This window comes from Chaetodon trifascialis, chromosome 23 (assembly GCF_039877785.1).
Source record: "Chaetodon trifascialis isolate fChaTrf1 chromosome 23, fChaTrf1.hap1, whole genome shotgun sequence".
NCBI lineage: Eukaryota > Metazoa > Chordata > Actinopteri > Chaetodontiformes > Chaetodontidae > Chaetodon > Chaetodon trifascialis.
In genome coordinates, this window is record NC_092078.1 from 12,673,383 (window position 1) to 12,695,391 (window position 22,009).

At 45.5% G+C, this 22,009-nt stretch overlaps 2 protein-coding genes across 13 annotated transcripts in view; one reads left to right on the forward strand and one right to left on the reverse strand.

Annotated features, from left to right (window-relative positions):
• Positions 1-410: 410 nt before the first annotated feature.
• rcor2 (REST corepressor 2) lies at positions 411-13,034 on the forward strand. Its single transcript, XM_070993120.1, has 14 exons — positions 411-601; positions 3,987-4,112; positions 6,236-6,292; positions 7,072-7,152; positions 7,523-7,575; positions 7,669-7,830; positions 7,947-8,071; positions 8,345-8,411; positions 8,503-8,742; positions 8,914-8,991; positions 9,255-9,312; positions 10,113-10,180; positions 10,467-10,628; positions 11,655-13,034. The coding sequence occupies exons 2-14, from the start codon at positions 3,989-3,991 to the stop codon at positions 12,000-12,002; spliced, it is 1,623 nt and encodes a 540-aa protein (XP_070849221.1). The 5' UTR covers positions 411-601; positions 3,987-3,988; the 3' UTR covers positions 12,003-13,034.
• Positions 13,035-15,857: 2,823 nt separating this feature from the next.
• Positions 15,858-22,009, reverse strand: part of mark2b (MAP/microtubule affinity-regulating kinase 2b) — a 52,006-nt gene continuing 45,854 nt past the window's right edge. For 7 of the 12 annotated variants that reach the window (XM_070993676.1, XM_070993683.1, XM_070993681.1 and 4 more), the window contains 3 exons: positions 20,256-20,294; positions 19,445-19,554; positions 15,858-18,890 (listed from right to left, as the gene is read on the reverse strand). In XM_070993676.1, coding sequence (XP_070849777.1) covers positions 18,541-18,890; positions 19,445-19,554; positions 20,256-20,294 — 499 coding nt within the window. In that variant the 3' untranslated portion in view covers positions 15,858-18,540. The remainder of the gene's footprint in view (positions 18,891-19,444; positions 19,555-20,255; positions 20,295-22,009) is intronic. The other 5 variants (XM_070993687.1, XM_070993684.1, XM_070993682.1 and 2 more) reach the window with 2 other exon arrangements.

The following is a 22,009-nucleotide window of genomic DNA, read 5'->3' on the forward strand; positions in this document are numbered from 1 at the left end:
TCCCTCCGCCGACACACTGGCAAGTAGTCCCTAATTTAAGGGATTTGATAGATGGCAGATTAAGAGTCTATAACAGCTGCTGCTTCTACACAACATAACTGTCTCTTCGTTCTCCTTCTATTTAAATGAGATTGACTGTGGACAATAATCATAGTTTGAATGAGCAAATAGGCAGTTTAAAAAGCATTTTTTGCCAAAAGCCTTTCAGTGCGTCATGTTGATGGAAAAAAAAAATCACTCTAACGCGACTAAAACAGGCCCGGCAATAAAAAACCCCAAATTAAGAGTAGCTGCACTTAATAGTTTAACAGGACTACTTTTTGTCAATCCAAACGGCTGGTTGGGAGAGGCGAACGCATCGGGGCGGATGTCCACCTCACTTTTCCCCGGGTGTTGTCCGTCTCCCCGGCACACACTCGCGGCTGCTACCATCTATCCATGCAGTTCACCTCATTGTACTGGCTGTGCTCATCAATTAAGCAAGAATTAAGCCGTTTCAGATGCAGTAATTGCCCTTTAACACTCCGAAGAGGATTGTAAACCGCGGACATAGCCGCAGATAAGTTTTGAGTGCGGGAAAGCGGAGAGGAGCGAAACACAGGTACAGTGTGTGACTGTTATCTCGACTTCCAACTACCAACGTTACTAATGTAACGCGAGGGTACTAGCCGCAAGCTAACTGGCTAACGTTAGCATCCGAGCGACCCAACTCGCTTTGACTTCAGATAGCACTTTGGTGAGGTGAGGAAATGTCTGCGTTTTATTGTTCAGCCTCCAGAAATCACTTGGACCGTTCAAACTCACGCCGTGTGTGGCTAAACCTCCTGGAAGAGACCGCCAACTTGAGTTTTAATGATCCAGAGAGCGGGTTTTTACTCCATGCCAGCGGCACCGTAGCGTTAGTAGTAGTAACAGCAACGCAGGCGTGGGGAAAACAAAAGGACTTCAAAGTCTGACACACAGCACAGATGACTGATGAGGAAAGATGTGAAAATGTTGATTTAGTTAGCAAACGTGGCTCAGATTGGGCACCGGGTGAGAGTCTACCCGCTCGTATTTCTGTGAGGTTTAACGAATTTACACAAAAACAAGGTTTAACAGATTACTAGTTGACGCTGAAAAAGGAGCAGCCATAGTAATAGTATTTAAAAAAAAACACTATAAGGTAACTTTAAACTTAGTCCTGAGATCCATGAGCACAGTATTAGTCACTTTAGGACCACTATTGTCAACGTTATTTGTCAGTATGACTCAAAAATGATGCATCAAACCAGCATTTATGATAGAGAGGAAATTAAATAGACTTTACATACTTTCCCATGAAGATAAGATAAGACTGTACACTTGATCGATCGGGTGTAGCACTGCGTTGTGTGGATTGGTTTTGTCTAGCATTAAGCATAATCATATCAGATTTCTTAAAATTGAAAGTTAAGGTGCCAGAAGTTCCTTGTGGTGGTCAGAGGTTGTGAAAATCAATCCCTAAAGCGTCAACGTGTGGTTGAGCAGTGTGTATTACTACAAACAGACTTTGTTAAGTCGAGTTTTCAGTCACGTGTTGTAGTTTTAGCTCTTAGTGCTCTTAACAGTTTATGGATCTGGGAGAGACCGAGGCTACCGTGGCAGTGTCCGAGGCTACCACAACCCTCCAAAACTCTCTGAAAGTGACCCGTGGCGGGTTTATACATCTTTTAAAATGCTTTGTAGCGATTTCCCACCCTTAAATCCGTCAACATGTAAGTAAATAGACAGCTATGTGTCTCGGTTCGGGTGATGTGACTTTGCAGTGAAGTTAGAGGGACAGCTGTTGTAGTTGTGGGGCCACCGGGAGCCGCGATAGACAAAGACCCCCAGAGAGCCTCAGACACTTGTATTGTCTGCCGGAGTTTGGTAGATGTGTGTCGTCTCGCAAAGATTGCCCCTCACCCTCACCACAGGCATAACTGGATCATGTTTGATCAGGAGAAAGAGAGAAATGAGTCAGTGTCGCTCGTCTGTCATGTCACTGCGCGTGCCTGCTTTGTTCTGCTCGTAGTTCAACTTAGGACACCGGAGACGAAGTTGCTGTGTGGTCGTGAAAGACGGCGATCGTAAGCGATTAGGACTGGTCTGATGTAACTGGTGTGCATACTCTGATCTGTGGGAGATGTGTCTCTTTGTTTGCGGTCACCTGTCGTTTGTAGCCGCGCTGGTTTAACTGGGAGGGAGTTTTAACGCGTGACTCTGCGCTGTGTCCTGAGCTGACCGTCTAGTCTTTTGTGTTACCGTGTGATCCACTGGTCTGGAGATGCAGAGAGAGGGGGAAGAAAACGAGGCTTAACCACGTAATGATACAGCACTGAGTGTGGATGACACTTAAAATGAGAGCCCCCTTCGTGCAGGAGGGCCCTCATGTTAACCGTGGCATGTTTTTTTTTTCCTTTTTTTCAACGTTGTTTTTCTCACGCTTCCACTTGTGAGCTGTGATGGGTTTCCTTTGCACGTATGAAGAGGCGTGTGTGTGTGTTTAATTTTGGTGATGCATAGGTTTTCATACTGCAGACTGGAAAAGATGTCAGGCTAAAAATAGGACATTTCATTTTGGACATCTCAACAGTGACATTGAACATGCATAGACTGATATAAAGAACATGGTCAGGGCGAAGAAACAGCACTTTTTTTGTCTTTTTCGCATGTACTACCATACTAAGGGATGCAAATTATTTTCATTATTGATTAACGATTTTTTTCTTTATTAATTAATTGGCCCACAAAATGTCAGAAAATAGTGAAATCACCAAGACAAACACCTGATAAATTAATGATTTCAGGTCTAGATATCTGTTGTAATGTAAACAGTTCTGGTTACTCTGCTACTAGTCTTCAAATTTGAGGGAATATTTTATATTTTTCTCGAAGAATTACTTCAATAATAAATCAAGCACCATACCAGTCTGCCAGATCGATGTCACTGATACTATCTTGCTGCTCTTTTACCGACCTTGTGGATCAGATATTGGCCATAACGTGAGCAATCCACATTAAATAACGTTTATTAATCAGTGTCTCTATAAAATACACTGTTTCTGCTGTCACTTACAATCATTCATGATGGGCTGCCAACTCAGTTCTTAGTGCCACTGCAATCTGTGATATCCAGGTACCCTCCATTATAAACCATGCAGTGAGGTACAGACTTGTGATATATCTGTATGGGCAGATACCCTGAGCTGAGGTGTCAGAATTGGTATTAGGAGAGAAGAAGTCAAGAATCATTTATCAGTTGTTGTTTCAGACGACTTTTCTGTCAATTGACCCGTCATCTGAGCGCTAGTGTTTCTTAAACAGTGGTCAGGAACACTAAATAGCCTTCTGGTCTGTTTATGGGTGTTGATAAGAGCATCTTCTTGATTAGCTGGAGTTACAAAGGAAGACTAGAGTTAATCAGTTTGGGTCCTGTGATAAACAAGATGAAGAAGCACCTGTGGATTGTTTTTGAAGGTGTTCTTGAGGTCAATACCAGTTGATAGAAGATCAGAACTTAAACTTGAGCCTAAATGTAGTAATTAGCGAAATTTGTGTGTGAGCCAACGAATAGAGGCCTCGTTATGGCATCTTCATCACCTCACGTCCCACTGAACTGATAACAGCGCAGTGGGATTTTAGAGAGGTACCAAGTTATAAAGTGACCCTGAGAACCATGGGGGACATAACTGAGAGCTGTTGACTGTGAAGGACTTCTCATGCAGCAAACCAGAATTTGGAAAAATGAACTCAGTTTAAAGGAAAACAATGGGATTACTTCCAAGATGGCAGCAGAAGGTGCCAGTCTACTTTACAAGAGTGAATAAGGTTTTACAGGGTTTCAAGCGAAAACAAGTAGCAGCCAACTGGCTAATGGGCGGGAAAAACATTGTTTTATGGGGGACTGAATCATACTGAAGACAAACGAACGGTGGTCTGTACCTGGTGAAGTTGTATTTTTAGGGTCTGTGTGTTTATTGCAGCCATGCCCTCAGTGATGGAGCGCTCGGGGGCCGGGGTCCTGTCCAGGAGCAGAGCCAAGACCGTAACCAATGGCAACAGCCAGCCACACTCTGAAGAGGAGAGCAGCGATGAAGAGCATGCCCATGGTAGTGACACACACGTTAAACTGAAATATAATCCACTGACTTCATCTGAATTCAATTCTCCGGCTAAGTTCGAGGTTGATTTAGCGACTTAGCGCCTGGGTCTGCTGTGCTAACATGAATACGTGTACTTGCAGTGGACACATTTCCATTGTACAGATGCATCACGCCAGCTGTTCCAGTTGCATTCATTGCACTGCTGCAGTGCTTCTTTAGTCCCTTGCACACTGCTCTCCTCTGTCGTCTCCTCCCTCCTTCCTCCACCCCCCTCCCACACTCGTCCATCCTTGTTATCCTCTGCCCACATACATCTTTCCTTCCTCTATTCTCTCCTTCACCCACTGACTTACTGTTGATCTTTTATAACTGTTATCTCACTAGACACATGGATATATTATGAGATCAAACACAACATTAACTTAGCTCTCAAAAGGGACGTCACTACCCAGATTTCCCCACTTGGTTTCAGTCTGATGCTTTGCATCACAAGCCACCACTCCAAACATTATCGCAACCACCACTTTCCTCCTCGCCTCCACCTCCTCGATCCCTTTACAGTCTTCTAGTCACCTCTCCATCTTTCATTTTTTGCCTTCTTTCATGCCCCTAACATTCAATTTTCTTTATTCTTCATCCCCTTCCTGCCTCTCTCCACCCATTTACTCCAGTTTCTATCACCCCCATCTCCTCCCTTCCTGTCCTCTGTGCTGTCCCTGAGGAAACCGTAATATGTCTCTTCCTCCTCCTGGTCTGCTTCCCTGCCTCTCTCGTAGTCTCTCTTCACTCTTTGCCTACCACAGTACTAATTACTTAGTGTCTGCCATCCGCTGTCGCCCTTCCTCTCTCTCCCCCATCTGTGTGTGTCTGTATATCTGTCACTCAGCGATGAGCGATATGCTGAAAATGTTAGCACAATGAAAATATCATGCATAAAGATGTTTATCACAATATGTGCTATTTCTGTTGAATTTGACTGGTTCTCTTGTAAGATGAGACAAATTGAATGCTGTGATTAAAAACCTCCTTTTGTCCTAGTTGAACCAAACTGTTCAGAAACCCAAATATTTAGAACAGTTAGGAAAATGGAACAAGACCATGACAACCACTGTGTCCACCAAAGAAATGATTTGTAAACTACGCTTAAAATGATGCTTCACAAAGCAAATGCATTAAATTTAACGATGGATTGATCATCTAGTAATTGCATTGATTACGAGATTAGATGTGTCAGGATTTGCCTGATTGAGCCTTGCAGGTGATTCATTGATCGATCATATGATATGCTGTCCTTTTGGTTCTGGGCCAGGCTAACCGTTCAGCCACCGTACGGCGTTATCCACCAGCTAAAACAACAAATGGTTGGGCTGTGGCGGCTGTAGTCACGGGACCTGTCGCTATTTAACGTTAATTCCCTTGATGGTGGTCACAACTCAACTTGTCTGTCATCAAGGTTAAAGTGCTCCATGCAAACCAGTGTCTGTACTCAGCCAAAAATTGAGTGTGAGGAAAGAAGCTCCTCTCCCTGACACCACTGAACAAGCACAAGTGGACCAGGTGCTTTAGTTGGTCCAACAGAGTGACACCTCTTCTTTCTAGTGGATCGCTTCACTTCAGTGACAGGAGTCATAAAATAACCATGGCCTTCAGCGTTTTGATCATGTGGATTAAGAAGGCTGCAGCTATTGTTTAATTGTGTCAGATATTTAATCAACATTTTGGTAATTGTAAGCAGACTCGGCACATCCCCCCTGGAAAAAGATCAAGCTGATACAGTACTTTCTCATTACCTGGATGTAATGTTCAAAGAGTATGTGCTCCTTGATGTGATAAACCAGTAGTGAAGCCTGTTAGAGGGCAAAGCATGTAAAAAATACAAGATGATTCTCATTCTCAGTTATTTACTCTGTCAGGCTGCAGATGACTGTCCATCTGTCTCTCCCCATATCTGTCTTCTTATGATACAGTCCATCCAGCTCTGCAGATTCTTGGAAAATTTACAAAAATCCTTGTCCCCCATCCTCTTTATCTCTCCAGCTCGACCCATCCTTCTGGGAAATAAAATCTCATGTTCATCTTGTCTCTCTCTCTCTCTCTCTCTCTCTCTCTCTCTCTCTCTCTCTCCACAGACAGTATGATCAGAGTGGGAGGAGACTACCAGGCTCAGATCCCAGAGTTCAAACCAGGTAAACTGGGGGAGAGGAAAGCACTAGAGAAAGGGAAATGAATAGAGAGGGAGGGAGGGGATCTGGGCTGAGGAGGAGACATAGAAGTCGGAAGAAATGTGGAGGACATTGAAATGGAGGAAGGAGAGGAATGCAGATTATGAGAGAGAGAAAGGTCGAATGACCATTGTTAGTGTGGAAAGCCAGGAAGATGGAGACCCACCAGATGTCAACTAAAAAGATTCTACTAAATACTAATTCTATACTAAATCATAGTTTACGTTTTATTTATATATATCTCATGTTAACAATGTGTCTGTGGCATGTTGAAAAGCCTGAAATGAATCTGATGAATGTAAAGTTGAAGTCTTAGAAAATACAAAGTAGTTAGTGGTTAGAAAATGTGTTAAATAATTCATATTAGTTGTGACACCATGTGGTGAAAGGCTTCTTTGAGGTCGGTATCAAGTCTTTGTTCAAGAAATAAGTTAGATGTGCAATATTCAAACCCTTTATTTTATTTATCAGATTATCTTGGAAAACGGGCCTCAGATAATTTTGAGTCGTTGTAGTCGACCACAGGCTCACCGGTTCTGCTGATACTGAGCTTCAGCCTGTGATGAAGCTCTCTGTCAGTCCTCTGTACTGGAAGCATACATGTCAGTACAGTGGTAACTTCTGTTTCACCAAAAAAGACTGAATCCTTTCAAAGTCATCACTACATATAATATGAGTCTGGACAGACATGGATGGAAACTCCAATTTGACTTTGAAGTAAAAGAGTTTGTTCTTCCTAACAGACAGTCCAACCCGCTACAATGAGAAGGACCAGAGGAGCATGTTGGTCTGGTGTCCCAACAGTCTGCTATCTGATGCAATGTGTAAGCTCTACACACACACACACACACACACACACACACACACACACACACACACACACACACACACACACACACACACACACACACACACACACACACACACACACACACACACACACACACCTGCCCTACCTGACATGCACCGGTACAAGCTTAACTATGTGACCTTCAGTTTAATGCTACATGCTGACTGGAGAAGACCAATCAGCTTTTTAGTTCTCTGTTTGTGTCCTGTGCACTCTTTCTTTCTCTTTCTTTCTTTCTTTCTTTCTCTCTCTCTCTCTCTCTCTCTCTCTCTCTCTCTCTCTCTCTCTCTCTCTCTCTCTCTCTCACCCTCTTCATCTTCATCTCTATCTCTCTCTTACCCCAGTGGACGAGTACATCCTGATGGCGAAGGAGAAACATGGATACAACATGGAGCAGGTATGGCAGACCAAGATAAAATGTCTTACCGTCTTCACGGCTTGCTTGTGTCCCTCTCCTCTGACCCTGTCCGCGTCCCCTCTGCTCCTTCAGGCTCTGGGCATGTTGTTATGGCACAAACACGACGTGGAGCGCTCGCTTGCCGACCTGGCCAACTTCACCCCCTTCCCGGACGAGTGGACGGTGGAGGACAAAGTGCTGTTCGAGCAGGCCTTCAGCTTCCACGGCAAGAGCTTTCACCGCATCCAGCAGATGGTGAGACGCTGGGAGAAAAGACACACGTATACCCTCACAGAATATTTAGAGCAGAATTGTGTGTAATTTTCAAAAAATTTAATACTCAACTTATTGATTTCTGTGTCTGCGCATAGCTTCCAGACAAGCTGATCTCCAGCCTGGTGAAGTACTACTACAGCTGGAAGAAGACCAGGACCAGGACCTCTGTCATGGACCGACAGGCCAGGAGGCTGGTCAACAAGAGAGAGAAAGACGACAGGTATGAGAGACAGAGACAGAGAGAGGACGGACCAGGCTGGAAGGAAACCTTAAGCTCTCACAAACGGCTCATTTGAGATCTGACATTTGCAAAACTCTTGCTAAATGACGCTCGATAAGCATGTCGTCCTGGGGAACAAGAGTCTCATGAATATGTAGGAGACACTTTGATATTATTTCTTTGATTTTTCAGTTGACATTCTCTGCTTCTATAGACAGCCGGCTGGGGACGAAGCTTAACCACGGGCAATTTTTCTTCTCTCTTTTCCCGTAGCAATGATGATATGGAGGAGGGAGACCCCGGCAGTGACAGCGACTTTGAGATTGACACCAAGAAAGAGGTGAGCGGCAGAAAGCTTAGCAGTGGTCGCGTGTGTGCAGGAGGCATCATTCCAGTACGACCTAATGTCTGTCATTTCTCTGTCCACGCAGGCGGTGAAACAGAACCCCAGCAGCACCGCCTCTGACAAGGCCACCCCCAGCCGCTCTGGGCCGGTGAAGAAGGAAAACATCGGGGCTCAGTACCGCCACCACCCACTCAGAGCTCGCCGCCGGCCGCCCAAAGGCATGCACCTAGAGCAGGGTGACATCACCTCGCTGTCAGCCTCCCACGACGCCGGGGTGCTGACTGTACGGCAGCTGGACGCACAGTTGGTGTCCCTCAAGAGACAGGTTTGTACTTTAGGTATGAGTAAAGGCACCAGTGGACTTCTAGAGGTAGCTTTAGGGAACACCAACATCATATTATTATTATTATTATTATCAGATTATCAGAAGCTGCTTTGTGTCTGTACTTCTTTTTGGTTGACAGCCTCATTTCTCCTCCTCCCTCCTTTCTCTCAGGTTCAGTCGATTAAACAGAGCAACAGTATTTTGAAACAGGGCATAAATGAAGGTGTCAACACTTTGAGACCTGCTGAGGTAAGTTTTTTCTTTACTTCCTCACTTCTTTCTTTCCACATCTTCCCTCCTTTGCATCCTTCATCTGTTCCCTCTTTGATTTTTGCTTCCTGCTTGTATTCACTTTCCTCAGCTCTGATCTCTCCTCAGTTTGTTCCCCCTCCTCTTTCATTTAGTCACTCTGCCCTTCCCCAACTCCCTTCAGATATTATTTCACCCCCTTGTGGAACTGAGATTAGTCTTAATCTGCTCTTTGCTCTCATGTTGTCATTTTCACCTCTCAGCCTGCCCCTAAGATGAACTCTCGTTGGACCACAGAGGAGCAGCTCCTGGCTGTGCAGGGTGAGTAAATGCTGTAGCATCATAATCATCATATGTTGTATTGTCAAAATGTATACGCTGGCCTCAGGTAAAGGTCTCAGGTAAAGGTAGAAGTGTTTATAACTGTTCTGGGGTGAAAAGCAGCCACCTCAGCCTCACTCTGACTTGATCACACTGCCTCCCTGATCACTCTCCAACAATAGACTGTCCTCTGAGGCATTCATAGTGTTGCATTCATTTGCACACACAGCAGGTGACTGAGGTTGTTGTGTAATGCTTCCTCATTTCACACCCCGGCCAATCGCTGTGTAAATCAGACATGATTGTCGGGTTATCTGCTTCAGAAGGCGGTGATTAGACGATCCAGAAAGTGTGTAATTTATTAAGGCCTTGTTCAGAATAAAAGCCGTGAGGAATAAAATAATTGGGGCTGTGGACAATTCAGTCTCTGTAGCTCCAGTTGATAAGTTGCAGGTAAAGTCAGGAAGACAACTTCCCCATTCCCTCAGCAGCTGCAGTCAGCAGCAAAGCCTCTATCAGCTGCAGCTGTGCAGTGCAGTGCAAACAGACATGAATGTGTGTAGTAGTGTGAAGCAGGACGGGCCTCTAAAAGAGCAGGTGCACTCAGGCAGCCCACCTCAGGTGAAGGTTAGCAGAAGACGCACGCATCAACAAGCCTGCTCACGTGCTTTTCTCTCCTCCCGTCTCCTATCAGACGCACACTGACATACTTCTCTGACAGAGCCACAGAAAGTATTGGTGGCAGGTGATGTACATAGACGCAACATTAACCTGACATCTTTCCTCTGTCTCCTTTCCAGCTATCCGCCGCTATGGTAAAGACTTCACAGCCATCGCCGAGGTGATCGGGACCAAGACGCCAGCTCAGGTAAGAATCCTCTTCCTCTGGGGTTTAAAATCTGATGAAGATCACCCCTCTGAGCTCTTACTCTGACCTCCGTCTCACCCTGCATCCATCCAGCCGTTCACAGTGTGTGTGTGTGCTGCCGATCAGCTTTTCATCTTCCCAGTTTTGTCCTCATCCCTCATAACTATAATCTCCATCATCCCTCCTTTCATCTGTCTTCTCACCTCCAGTCTCCTTGAACGCAGTACAACTTTTCTGTCCTCCTCCATCTCTTTTCTGACTCCCCACCCCTGCCTTGTCCGCCCAGGTGAGTTCGTTCTTCGTGAGCTACCGGCGCAGGTTCAACCTGGACGAGGTGCTGAGGGAGTGGGCGGCCGAGCAGGTGGCCACCAGCCGAGACCAGAGGGACCCCAGGAGGAGCGGCGAGGAGATGGCGGCAGCTCCAGATGGAGCCGCCGAGGAGGACGAGGTGAGGACAGAGCGTACACGCGACACGAGGAGCACCCTTAGTCATTCATAGCGTCTCTGCAGATATACACAGATATACAAACGCTTCTAGTGAGCCATAAAAGATGATTGAGCGGGATTACTTTTGTCTATCCATCCTTTTTGAGGAAAATCCTCCTCATTTTCCTTGAAGTACAGAGCTGGTTTCAGAACATGGTTAGCCTAGCTTAGCATAAAGACTGGCAGCAGAAGGGCTAGACTGGCTCGAAGGCTTAAATGAACATGTTGTATCTTGTTTTAGAGAGGGATATATTTTGTAACCTCTTCACAAACAACAGCCCTCCACAGTTGTCCTCACCATATCTGGTGCTCAGCAGCCACATCTGGCAACAGAAACCGCACAGAGGTCCTGCGCAGGCAGATAAACTTGTCTGGCAAGAAATCGTTACACACACGAACTCCCTGACAACCACAAAGTTTCACTTTCACATTTCTGTTTGTCTACCTATTAACAAGATACGACAGGTTATTCAGTTGGCAGGTGTGTTTTTGAAATGCTTGGCTCCGTTCAGTCTGTATGCTAAGCTAACCTAACACGTAGAAGGAGACTAATGTCCATCTTCTCATTCTTCTTTCTCTCTTGGACTTTGATTCAAAATGAATGCTAGAATTAAACAAAACGGCTGCTTTCAACCTCAGATTTGATGGCGTGTTTTCACTTTGTTACCAATCCAAGATGGCGTCGGCCTTAAAAAGAAACGGCGGAGAAAAGCTTACAAGATATTTGGTCTGTGACATGAACAGGACCGTCAGCTTAATGCCGACTCTCACAGCCTAAATGCTTGTTGGTGCTCTGGGTGGATTTAATGGGTGACGTTCATACATCACAGCTCCTGACTTTATGGATAGAACATGAACTTGTGCTGTGGCTAAAGCAGCTAATATGACATCTGTCCTCCCTCTCCACCTCCTCCCACATCTGTGTTGTTCTTATCTCGCTTCATCTTCTTTCATCATTTAAACTGTTCGCTCTCCTCCCTCCCCTCAGGTCAAAATGGAAGACTCTCCCTCCGACACCGCCAGCGGCTCGCCTACCCCCTCCTCCACCCAGACCCCCTCCTCCCTCTCCCAGCCTCCTCCACTGCTGCGCCCTGCACCTCCCTCAGCTCCCCCCAGCCTGCTCCGTCAGCCCCCACCTCTGCAGACCCGCCCGCTCCAGAACCGAGCGCCCCACAATCACCCTCCGCCGCCGCTCATTCGGCCTGCGGTGACCACCTCATCCTCCTCCACCGGGAGCTCCAGCCTCAGGGCTTCACCTCCCAGCTCCTCCTCCGCTGCAGGGCAGATGCCTCCGTCGCTGGTTGGGCTCAAAGTGGAGCAGCCCAGCTCACACTGATACACACACATATCAGGAATAGAAACACACACACACAGAGATAATAGGAGTACAAACACACACAGTTAGCATGCAGACTTCACTCTGTACCTCCATCACTCCTAACCTTAGTTTTTGGGATCATCACACATCACATGACCATGCACACACTCAGGTCCCGAAGGTGACATCACAGCTCTTATAATGTGGCAGGAAGAGTCAAGGACCCCCCCCCCCCCCCCCCCCCCCCCCCCCCCCCCCCCACACACACACACACACACACACACACAAACAAACAAACAAACACACACAAACAAACACACAAACACAGGTCCACTTTGTGAGGCAGTGGCCTGAAGCCCCTTTACTGTACTAACAAACACCTACCTCCAGACCAGCGTTCTTTAGCGTAACACACACACACACACACACACACACACACACACACACACACACACACACACACACACACTACAAATAAGCGAGGAACTCAAAACAAACACTACCTGCACAATCGTCCCTAAAGAAAACAAAAAGAGACACTGGATCATTAAGCTGGTGAAGAAAGAGCAAGACCCACCTTCTTGTTTCCATGGCAACTGCTGAACATCTGGATTGTGGAGGAGTGTGGTTGATCACACACACACACACACACACACACACACACACACACACACACACACACACCCTATATATATATATGTACTATATCTATACTGTAGGTTCCACTGGGCAGGTATCAAGTCATCCAAACAACCTTCAGGAAAATGAGATGAGTTAACGAGGGAAAGAAAGATGGAGGACGAGTTTCCCACATCTGAGCCAAACCCGAGAGGTCACGGAGGTTAGAAAATCGTTCATATGGCTGGAAACGATGTGGCGAAACGAGCGTTTTCCTAACGAGCTCTGCTTTAAAACTTAGACCCTCACACGGGAGGGAAAAAAAAGGTACTTTTGCAAAGAAACCGGGCTTTGTAACAGAAGCTGTGCTATGAGTTTATCGCTCCGGCTTTTAATAATTAAAGCTGTTGGTTCAAAACTGAAAAAAAAAAAGAAAGGAGAGCGAGAGATCCCGCCTCTCCCTCTTCTCTCATAGCCATGTATTGCTAGTATTAACTGGAGTGATGTTTTCTTCTTTTTGTTTTTGGACTAGACTTTTTAAAGTGAGCCTTAGGTAGGCAGTTAGTTATTGTTCGTAGTTTAGATGGTGCATACTTTATTATTACGGTGATGATTATTGACTGAGCACTAAAGAGAAGAGGAGCCTTTAAAGGTGTGACTGGACTTTGTGTCACATCTCAAGACGAAGTTTGTTTTTCCCTAATCTCTATAAACAGATATCTGCATATGAATCCTGACTCTGTGGGCACGGGGCAAGGTTTGGGTATTGGAAGCGTTGTAGATTCGGTTTGTAGTTGAGGAGTTGAATTAGTATTGACCAATCAGGTGTGACCATGCATGCAGGTAAAGAGTCCACGTGAAGAGAAAAAGAGGTGGAACGCCCTGGCAACGCCGTCTCAGAACCCATCAACTGTCTGAAGACGATTTGGCCTTTTCTGCCTTCATTTGCGGATATCTGTTGATAGAGATGAACCAAAATATCATCGATACCTAAACCAAGTTGCTAATCCTCAGATTGTCTTTGGGCTCTGAGATTGGTTTTTCATTGGCTCACAGAATCCCCACGTCTGCAGTCATCTGTTGGCATCTTACAGTTATTAACTTCCTACATGTTCTACAGCCAAAGTAGCAAAACAAAAGGTGTTAAAAGAATAATTCAGCATTTTGGGAATAGTGTTCACTTTCTTGCTGAGAATGACTTGGATGGACTTTTTTTTTTTTTATTATTATTATTTCCAAAATGTTTTGGTTCATTTAGCGCCTGGTAGTTCAGAGTCCTGTCCAGGCACAGGTGGAGGCGTGGGAGGTCAAAGAGCATCTGAATGGATTCATTTAGCCTGTGAACTGACAGGAAATGCTGGATCTCGTCTTTCAGTGCAGATTTCGGCCTCTGAAATGTTCCTCCAGTTGCGTTCAAGGATATCAGCCAACCACGTGCACAAATGACTGAGCGATGTTCTGCTCTGGTGACGTGTGTGCGATTTTCTTTTGTCGGCTGCTGAATCTTTCCCCTCTCCATCGTCGACTTGTCTGCATATCACTGCCTTTCCTTTAATCTGTGTTCAGTGCTTCTCCACAACTACTTTTCGCATGGCGCGCGTTTGTCAGCAGAGGCCTTCAGCACTCACTGAGCAGGAATCAAAGCGGCCCTTCACTACGTTCGGCTTTAAACTAGCTTGCCTTTTGACTTTGACTTATTTTTGTTACATTTGTTCCTTCCTCCAAAAAACTGCTTGTGTGTTCTGTAAGTGAGAAGTTGTTTACATTGTGGAAACTGAACTCTGTGTTCAAGAAATGTTTTTGTTTTTTTTAGAATAAAGAAATGACCAAATTGTACAGTATTTGTCCTAAATTTGAAAGTAGTTTATTCACATCATTTAGTCCCAAAAGCAAAGTCTTATGAAAGCACCGTCTGCTGACTGGCTCATCCACCTGCAGCTCCCACATTCCTGAGCGGGGCTGGGGATACGAGCGCTTTGCTGGTTCTAACCTGTGCACCAGGGAGTTATTCAGAAGAAGCCTGGAGACAATGATGAAATGTCGTAAAAGGCTATGGTGCTCAAAGACTGGCTGCAGTTTCATCTGAAAAACATGGTAATGAGCCAAACCCTCAGGAAGTACTCCAGGTAATTCCACGTGAAGGATCCTGCCTGCAGTGCTTTTACACAATTATTAAGACTTCACAAGGCTGATTACCAACAAAGCCTGTGGCCCCTGACCCCCTAGCGGCTCTAAAACAGCCAAGTTATTCCCAGTATATAGATTAAGTGCAAAATTGTTTGGGACCTCACATTACTTATCCAGTAAAATCAAGGTGGGTCCTGCCACTGAGCTAATTCTGTGGCCCCTCGCCTAGTAGTTTTATATTACAGCTTATTCCTCAACAAAGTTTGTGAAAAGGTGACAGAAATGGGGACAGGGCAGTGTTATTTTGGCATCAGTGTTGGCTGGTGTCTTGCTGTCAGGACAAAGAATAATGAAGTTAACATGCAGTCTGGCTGTGTCCTCTGGGAACAATGAGCTGACAGGTCACGCACACACTCATCAGGTAAACACAGAAGAAGTGATGAACCGTAAGCAGGACTGTTGGTTCTTTACCTGTGAAAGTTTCTGATTGGACACACCTGCCTAAGATTATCTGGAGTAACAGAAGTCTGCAGTGTTACCTGTTGGCTCAGTGCAGACGCCACAGGAAGTGGCGTCAGAGATGTGCGACATGAGTCTGAAAAGATTGCAAAAATATACATACATTTAACTGGTGCAACAATCCTAAAGAGTGCTTCTCACACACCTAAAAGTGACCCAGATCAAATTTCCACACAGACTACACACCTGCACAGGAAGTTGTCAGTTAACTGCTTTTCTCTCACAGCGCCCCCTTCTGCTCATGTGGAGCAACACCATCTGGTTCTCAAACAGCAGCATGTTTGAAGATTTGGGCTCAAAATAGCACTGATTGGTGATTTCATGGCACTAATACATAGAAATCTTATGTACTGAGCAATTGCAGTTGTCATGCATATTTTGTGCTGGTGCTTAAAATCTGTGACATTTAACACTAAATATTTAACCAAAGCATACTGACGAATGAGAAAAGTGTGATTACTTCACACTCTGCAGCTGTTAAAGCGACCTTGTAGTGAGATTCTGTCAACTTTGGGGCAGCTGAGAGCGTCCTGGAAGAGAGTATCAAGTAGCTGATTTGACTTAAAACACGTATCTTGCTTTTTCACATAAGGGATTTCAGAGGCAGACTATCATTATATCATTGTTTTTATTACTATCATTGTAATTTTTCATCATTTTGTCTTTGCACAAAAAAAACAAACAATACATTTTTCAGGAGCTGTTCACCCCTCCCAACCCCAAACCCACCACTACAGTTACAGTTTGCTCAAAACACATTTAAAATCAATGTAAATTACAGCAATGTAAAACGAAATAATGTAAAATAAAATCAACCCTGAAAGAGATAATATAACAGCAACAGCCAGAATAATAATTAGAATCCAATACCCAGCACCTTAATACAATGATCAACTTTTAAAGAAAAATCTGACATATTAAAAACTGAAAGAAATAATAAAACGACAGTGTGTCATCATGATAGATAGAAAGAAAGAAAAGTGTTAAGTACAACCAGCTGACGGGACCCAGCGTCGTCCCCATCGTCCCCTTTCTCCAACCCCCGAGTGTGTGTGTGTGTGTGTGTGTGTGTGTGTGTGTGTGTGTGTGTGTGTGTGTGTGTGTGTGTGTGTGTGTGTGTGTGTGTTTCTTCTGCGTCGCCAAACTGGTGCCTCGACGCAAAGAGAGTGAGACAGGAAGCGGCTTCTTCTGGTCTGTGGTTTTGAACGTGAGCATGTGCTCGGATATGAGAAACGTTTTGATGAAGAAGTCTTTCTGTCTCTGCTTCAAGCCATTCTGGACCGATAAGGCCTTTCAAAATAAAAACAAACAGATGGAAGAGAAAGGAAAAAAAAGGCCACAGATGAACGAGCAGCAGCCGTCACCACCACCATCAGCATCGTTAAATACGTCGATGACTCCTGTTCGCTTTTGGGCCTTTTTTTGTGTTTAATACACTATGAGCGGTGTGTGTGGGTGCGTGTGTGTGTGTGTGTTAAAGGTGCACTATACTGAAAAGGCAGCAATGATATGATCTGTCGTGACCCTTCACACCCTGTCCAACCCCCCCCCCCGCAATCCAAATCTGTACAAGCCCAAAATTTCCAACTACACAAAAATATATTATCAAATCAAAGGAAGAAGAAAATAATTCACTGTTCGTCCTCGTCGATTCTTTTGTTTTTTTTCCCAGTGATCATTGTAATACACTCACGCGCGCACACACACACACCCACACACCCACACATACTGTTTGTTACATACTCCTAAGACACCTTTTCTGTGAGTTTGCTCTGTTGGACAAAACAGAAAAGAAGAAGGGGGACCAGGTATGTGTCGGTTCAGGGTTGACATTCTTGATATGAAGGCATGATGCCAACCGAAGCGATACCAACTTTAACAAAAAAAAGTACAAATCAATCATTTGAGCATTTATGTGCTGACATACGCAACAAAAACAAACCCCAAATTTAACTCTATAAAGAAAGGCAACATAAAATCCATCAACAGCCCCATCCGTGAACTGTCCGTCCCTCCCCAGGCCCCTCTTTTCCAGTGCACAACTCTTTTTAAAAGCCATAAAAGAAACTTAAGAAAAAAAAAATAAAGTACAGACTCGAAGGGTCTGAACAATCGATGACGACATCAAGTTAAACTGGCCTCCTCGGACTCGATGCCGTGAGAGAAATGAATAAAAATAAGGAGGAAAACGGGAGTGAAGAGGCGAAAAAGATGGATGTGTTTGTGCTGAGTTCAGTTTAAAATTACAGGGAGGGGGTGGTGAAGTGTCAGTGTGTGTGTGTGTGTGTGTGTGAGAGAGAGAGAGAGAGAGTGAGGGGAGGAGGGAGGTGGAGGAAGGATGGATCAGGTGGATTTTTAAAAGTTCATTTTGGGGCAGGAGGGGAGGTTTGTGCAGGCGGGCGGAGGGTGGAGAGGGTCCTTTAACCACGAACAGCAGAGTCCGTCCATCCGAAGTTCATCTATGTGTGTGTGTGTGTGTGTGTGTGTGTGTGTGTGTGTGTGTGTGTGTGTGTGTGTGTGTGTGTGTGTGTGTGTGTGTGTGTGTGTGAGTGAGAGTGTGTGAGTGTGTGAGTGTGTGTGAGCCGGTGGGCTTCAGCAACCAAAGTCCTGGCTCAGTTGGAGTCCATTCAGTTTTGGAGGACAATCAGAACAAATTCAATCAAAACTCAAACCTCGAGTTTTCCAGCAAAATAAGGCTCCAAACTTCCCGTCATTCCTCCCCACGTTAGAGACTCAGAGAGAAAGCAGAAAGTTGTTTTCCAGCAACCTCCTCGTCCTCCATCCAAACTGATTTCTCTACCCGGCTTCTCCCCCCAACCCAAAGAGACCCGGCAGCGGAACCGTGCAGAAAAACTGAATAAATAGCAGGAAGAGGTGACGGGAGTAGTCGAAGTGATCAAAGTGTGACTTCTAAAAAACAGAGAGAGCAGATCGGACATGCAGAAGAGTGGAACGTCTAAGTAGAACGTGACGAAAGAAAAGAAAAAAAAACAGCAGGGAAGAGAGAAGACCTCGGTCTATAAGTACTTCACAACTGAGAGGAAACCGACTCAGCGTTTCTAATGGCGGGGCCTCGGGAACTTAAGGAACAAAACCTCTAGAAAGTAACGTTTTCTAGTCTCAGAGAGCCCCAACTCCAGACCGTCGGGTTATTTTTAAAGTGATCCCACCCTTTAGCTTACCTCCTGACCTCCAGAGTGCCCCCACCACGCGCACAGCATCATCGTCATCCTCGCTATCAGCCCCTCCACCCTCCCACCTCCACCTCTTTAATCTCGTCGCTCCTCCGCACTCACAGTTTGAGCTCGTTGGCAATCTTTGAGGCAATGTTCTTGAAGGCGATGGATGTGCCTGAGATCCGCTTGAAGCGCACGCCGTTGAGGGAGAGCCGCGGCAGCTTGCACACCTCCATCTCCCACTGGACGAAGTCGTCGCGGGCCGGGTTGCCCGACATGCACAGCAGCATGTAGCGCTCGCGCAGCTCGTACTCGCAGCTGTTGGAGTCGAGCACCTTGCGGATCTCGCGCATCATCTCCATGGGCTCCATGGACGACGTGGTCTTCATGGACCAGGTGAAGCGAAGCGAGCGCGGCTTGGCCGAGTCCTTCTGGCTGGCGATGGCGGGAGGGGTGCCGGTGCCACCTGAGGGAGAGAGAGAGCGGTGAGAGGGTGACAGATGAGAGTAATGAAGAGACAAGAGGGAAGAGGAGTGATAACGAGAAGAATGAAAAATGAGGATGAACACATAACGATTGCAATATTCTCTTATACAAACGCTGCAGAGACATAAAACAATACCTGATCCAGAATCATGATCCTACATCAGGACCCAGTCTGCATATTGAGGTCAGTACTGGGCTGAATTCAAACCTGATCTGTGCATCTTTAGTTGTGATGCAAGCTTTTCACTCTTCAGCATGTTTCTTTAAATCAATAAAATGTCAAAAAGTGGTCGAAAAAGAGTGAAAACTCACTGTCTGAAGCCCAAAGCTATTCACTGTACCATGATGTTATACAGAGGAAACAAATCTCAAATCCAGATTTGAGAAGCCAGAAGCAGCAAAAGTTCGTCTCAAGGTCAGGTCTCAGGTCGCAACGGTCTGCGCTGTTGAGCCCTTGATCTTTATTGCTCAAAAGACACTCTAGCAAGCAAGATGGACACCAAGAATTTAGGCCTGTGAGAGAATACCACATACCAGTGTTACCAGATCCTGGTGAGGAGTTGTTCTCATCGTTGTTGGAAGAGGAGGACAGAACGCCACCGGACGTCTTCTCCGACTTGTCCACTGTACTGCTCAGCATTGACCTGGGTGAGGGATGGGAGGGCGGAGGAGAAGGAGAGAGGTGGAGGAGGAGAGGACGAGAAGAAAGACAGGACAGATGACGAGATGAGAGACGGAGCAAGGGACAGGAGAGGCGGGGAGAGGACAGGAAAGGAAGACGAGATAAGCAAAGAGAAGAAAAGTGTGAGAATTGGTTCAAAAGTAGAGACAAAAAAAAGGAGGGGAGGAGGAAGGAGAGATGGAGGAATGATCGAGAGGAAGAGGGAGATGATGAGGTCGTGGAAATGAATGAAGACAAAAAGCAAAATTTCTTTTAAGTACCCCTGTGTGTGTTTGTGTGTGCACATCTCAGGCTGCTACAGTGTGAGGCGATTTAGATGTGTGTGTGTGATACTGTGAAGTCAAGTTTGCACACAAACACACATTTGGGTACTTTGATTCTGGTTTCCCATCACACACACACACACACACCACCATGCAGGTCAACCTCCACACCAGCGCTCTCGCTCTCTGGGATGCTACCATTCACTGCTAATGTCCCGTCCCCTGATTGGTCAAGCCGTTATCACCATCACCAACCAATTACATCCCCCGCTCCCAGCCATTCACAACAAGCTCTGAGATCATCTACTGATTGGCTCCAGGCTACTGATTGGCAGGCGGTTTTGCTAGAGTCTGGGGGTTTGTAGGGTTTTGGGTTTTTTCGGGCTGTTCTGTATCTCACCTGCTCCCCTCATCCCGACCCTCTCCCTCATACGGACTCCTCGAAAAAAATCAACACAAGTTTAGTCTTCTTGAGGAGCAACAGTTTACTCTTAAACAGAAAGTAACTCAGCCGGCTGAACGCAGTCGCGCTGCTCGCCATGCCCGACCGAACGTTCCAATCCGACCTCACCGAGCGTGCCACATGTCTAATTTCCGCTCCACCTGCTCAGGTTTAAATCCAGAGCCGCACGAGGACATCACAGCTCGCAATGCAGCTCCCAGAGCCAGCTCCTCACTGAAGAGGCATCAGGAGTGTTCAACAGAAAGCCGCACCATCAACTCATGAACCATCACTACATTTAGGTTTCTTTGTCACCACTAGGAAACATAAAGGAATTTCTTAGCTCGTAGCAACCTAGTAATGAGCAAATTGGTTGTTAGCGCTGTCTAATCACAAAAGCAATCACTTGTGTGAACAGGATGTCACTGTAGTATCAGGAGTCATAGTGTAGCTTCCAAAAATAACAGTTTAAGGAGACAAATGTTGGCAAATGTGTGTTTCAGTTTGGGCAGTTAACTACACAGCAGCTACACCAGCCAGGTAAAAGGTGCTAATGTTTTGTAACAGCTAAGCTCTAACTTGTCTGGTGCAACCCGCTTTAATTTAGAAACACTTGCATTGTAACCAGGCTGAAAGCTGGACCTCAGAAGAGGGTGACGGCCATGAAAAGGCAGTGGTTCATTTTAGTATTAACCAGCAAGGTGGAGCGGATTGGGATGGCTTGTCATGGATGGGATTCCAGAAAAATGGAATGATGGGAACAAAAAGTGAGATGGAACAACTCGGATCAGGAAGGTTCAGAACAGAACAGTCGGCATGACGAGGGCGAGTCTGCGGCTAAAGGAAGTTAGGAGCATCACTGATCCCAGCACTGCGTTAAAATCTGTATTAGTGACACTGGACCTAGACACACACACGCACGTTCTTTGAAAACAAGGCCGTAACCACAGCCGATATAACACACACACACACACACACACACACACACACACACACACACACACACACACACACACACACACACACACACACACAACTCAACAGACAAGACAGAAAACACACATACACTGAATGGAGAAAGGCAGACGATAACAAAGAAACACAGAGACGACAAAAAACATGCAGACAATGGAAGGAAAGTGACACACAGGACAAATTCAACAGTTCATGGGCTTGGATTCATTCTGCTGGGGGAGAAGACGGCATTCCTGTTTTGCCCCATTAAAATAACAACCAAAAAACATCACCTAAAACACCTCCTGCAACAGAAACATGATTAAAAATACAGCACATGCGAAATGACAAGTGGAAAAAAGTTACACGAAGGATTTCTTTAAAAAAAAAGAAAAAAAAAGTAAATTGGTCAACAATGTAAAATGAAGTCTTCTGTGCGATGTGGCATGCTGTGTATGATTTTGCTAGATATGAAAGGATGCAAAATGACTCCCAGAGGAGGCGCACTGTGGGATCAAGGGAGAACAATGGACTGGTAAGATGATTACTTCACCCCAAATATATCTCACTTGTCTGGTTGTTTAAAACTTTCACTGCCAAGTAAACACATCTAACGGAGTCATATATTCACACACATAATAACCCATTTCCCACAGTTATGCATGTACTTTAAGGCAGATTCATTATTTCTCCCTCTCATATCTCAAACTTAATAATTTATGAGAATCCTTGAATAGCTCAAAGGCATTGATGCTTGT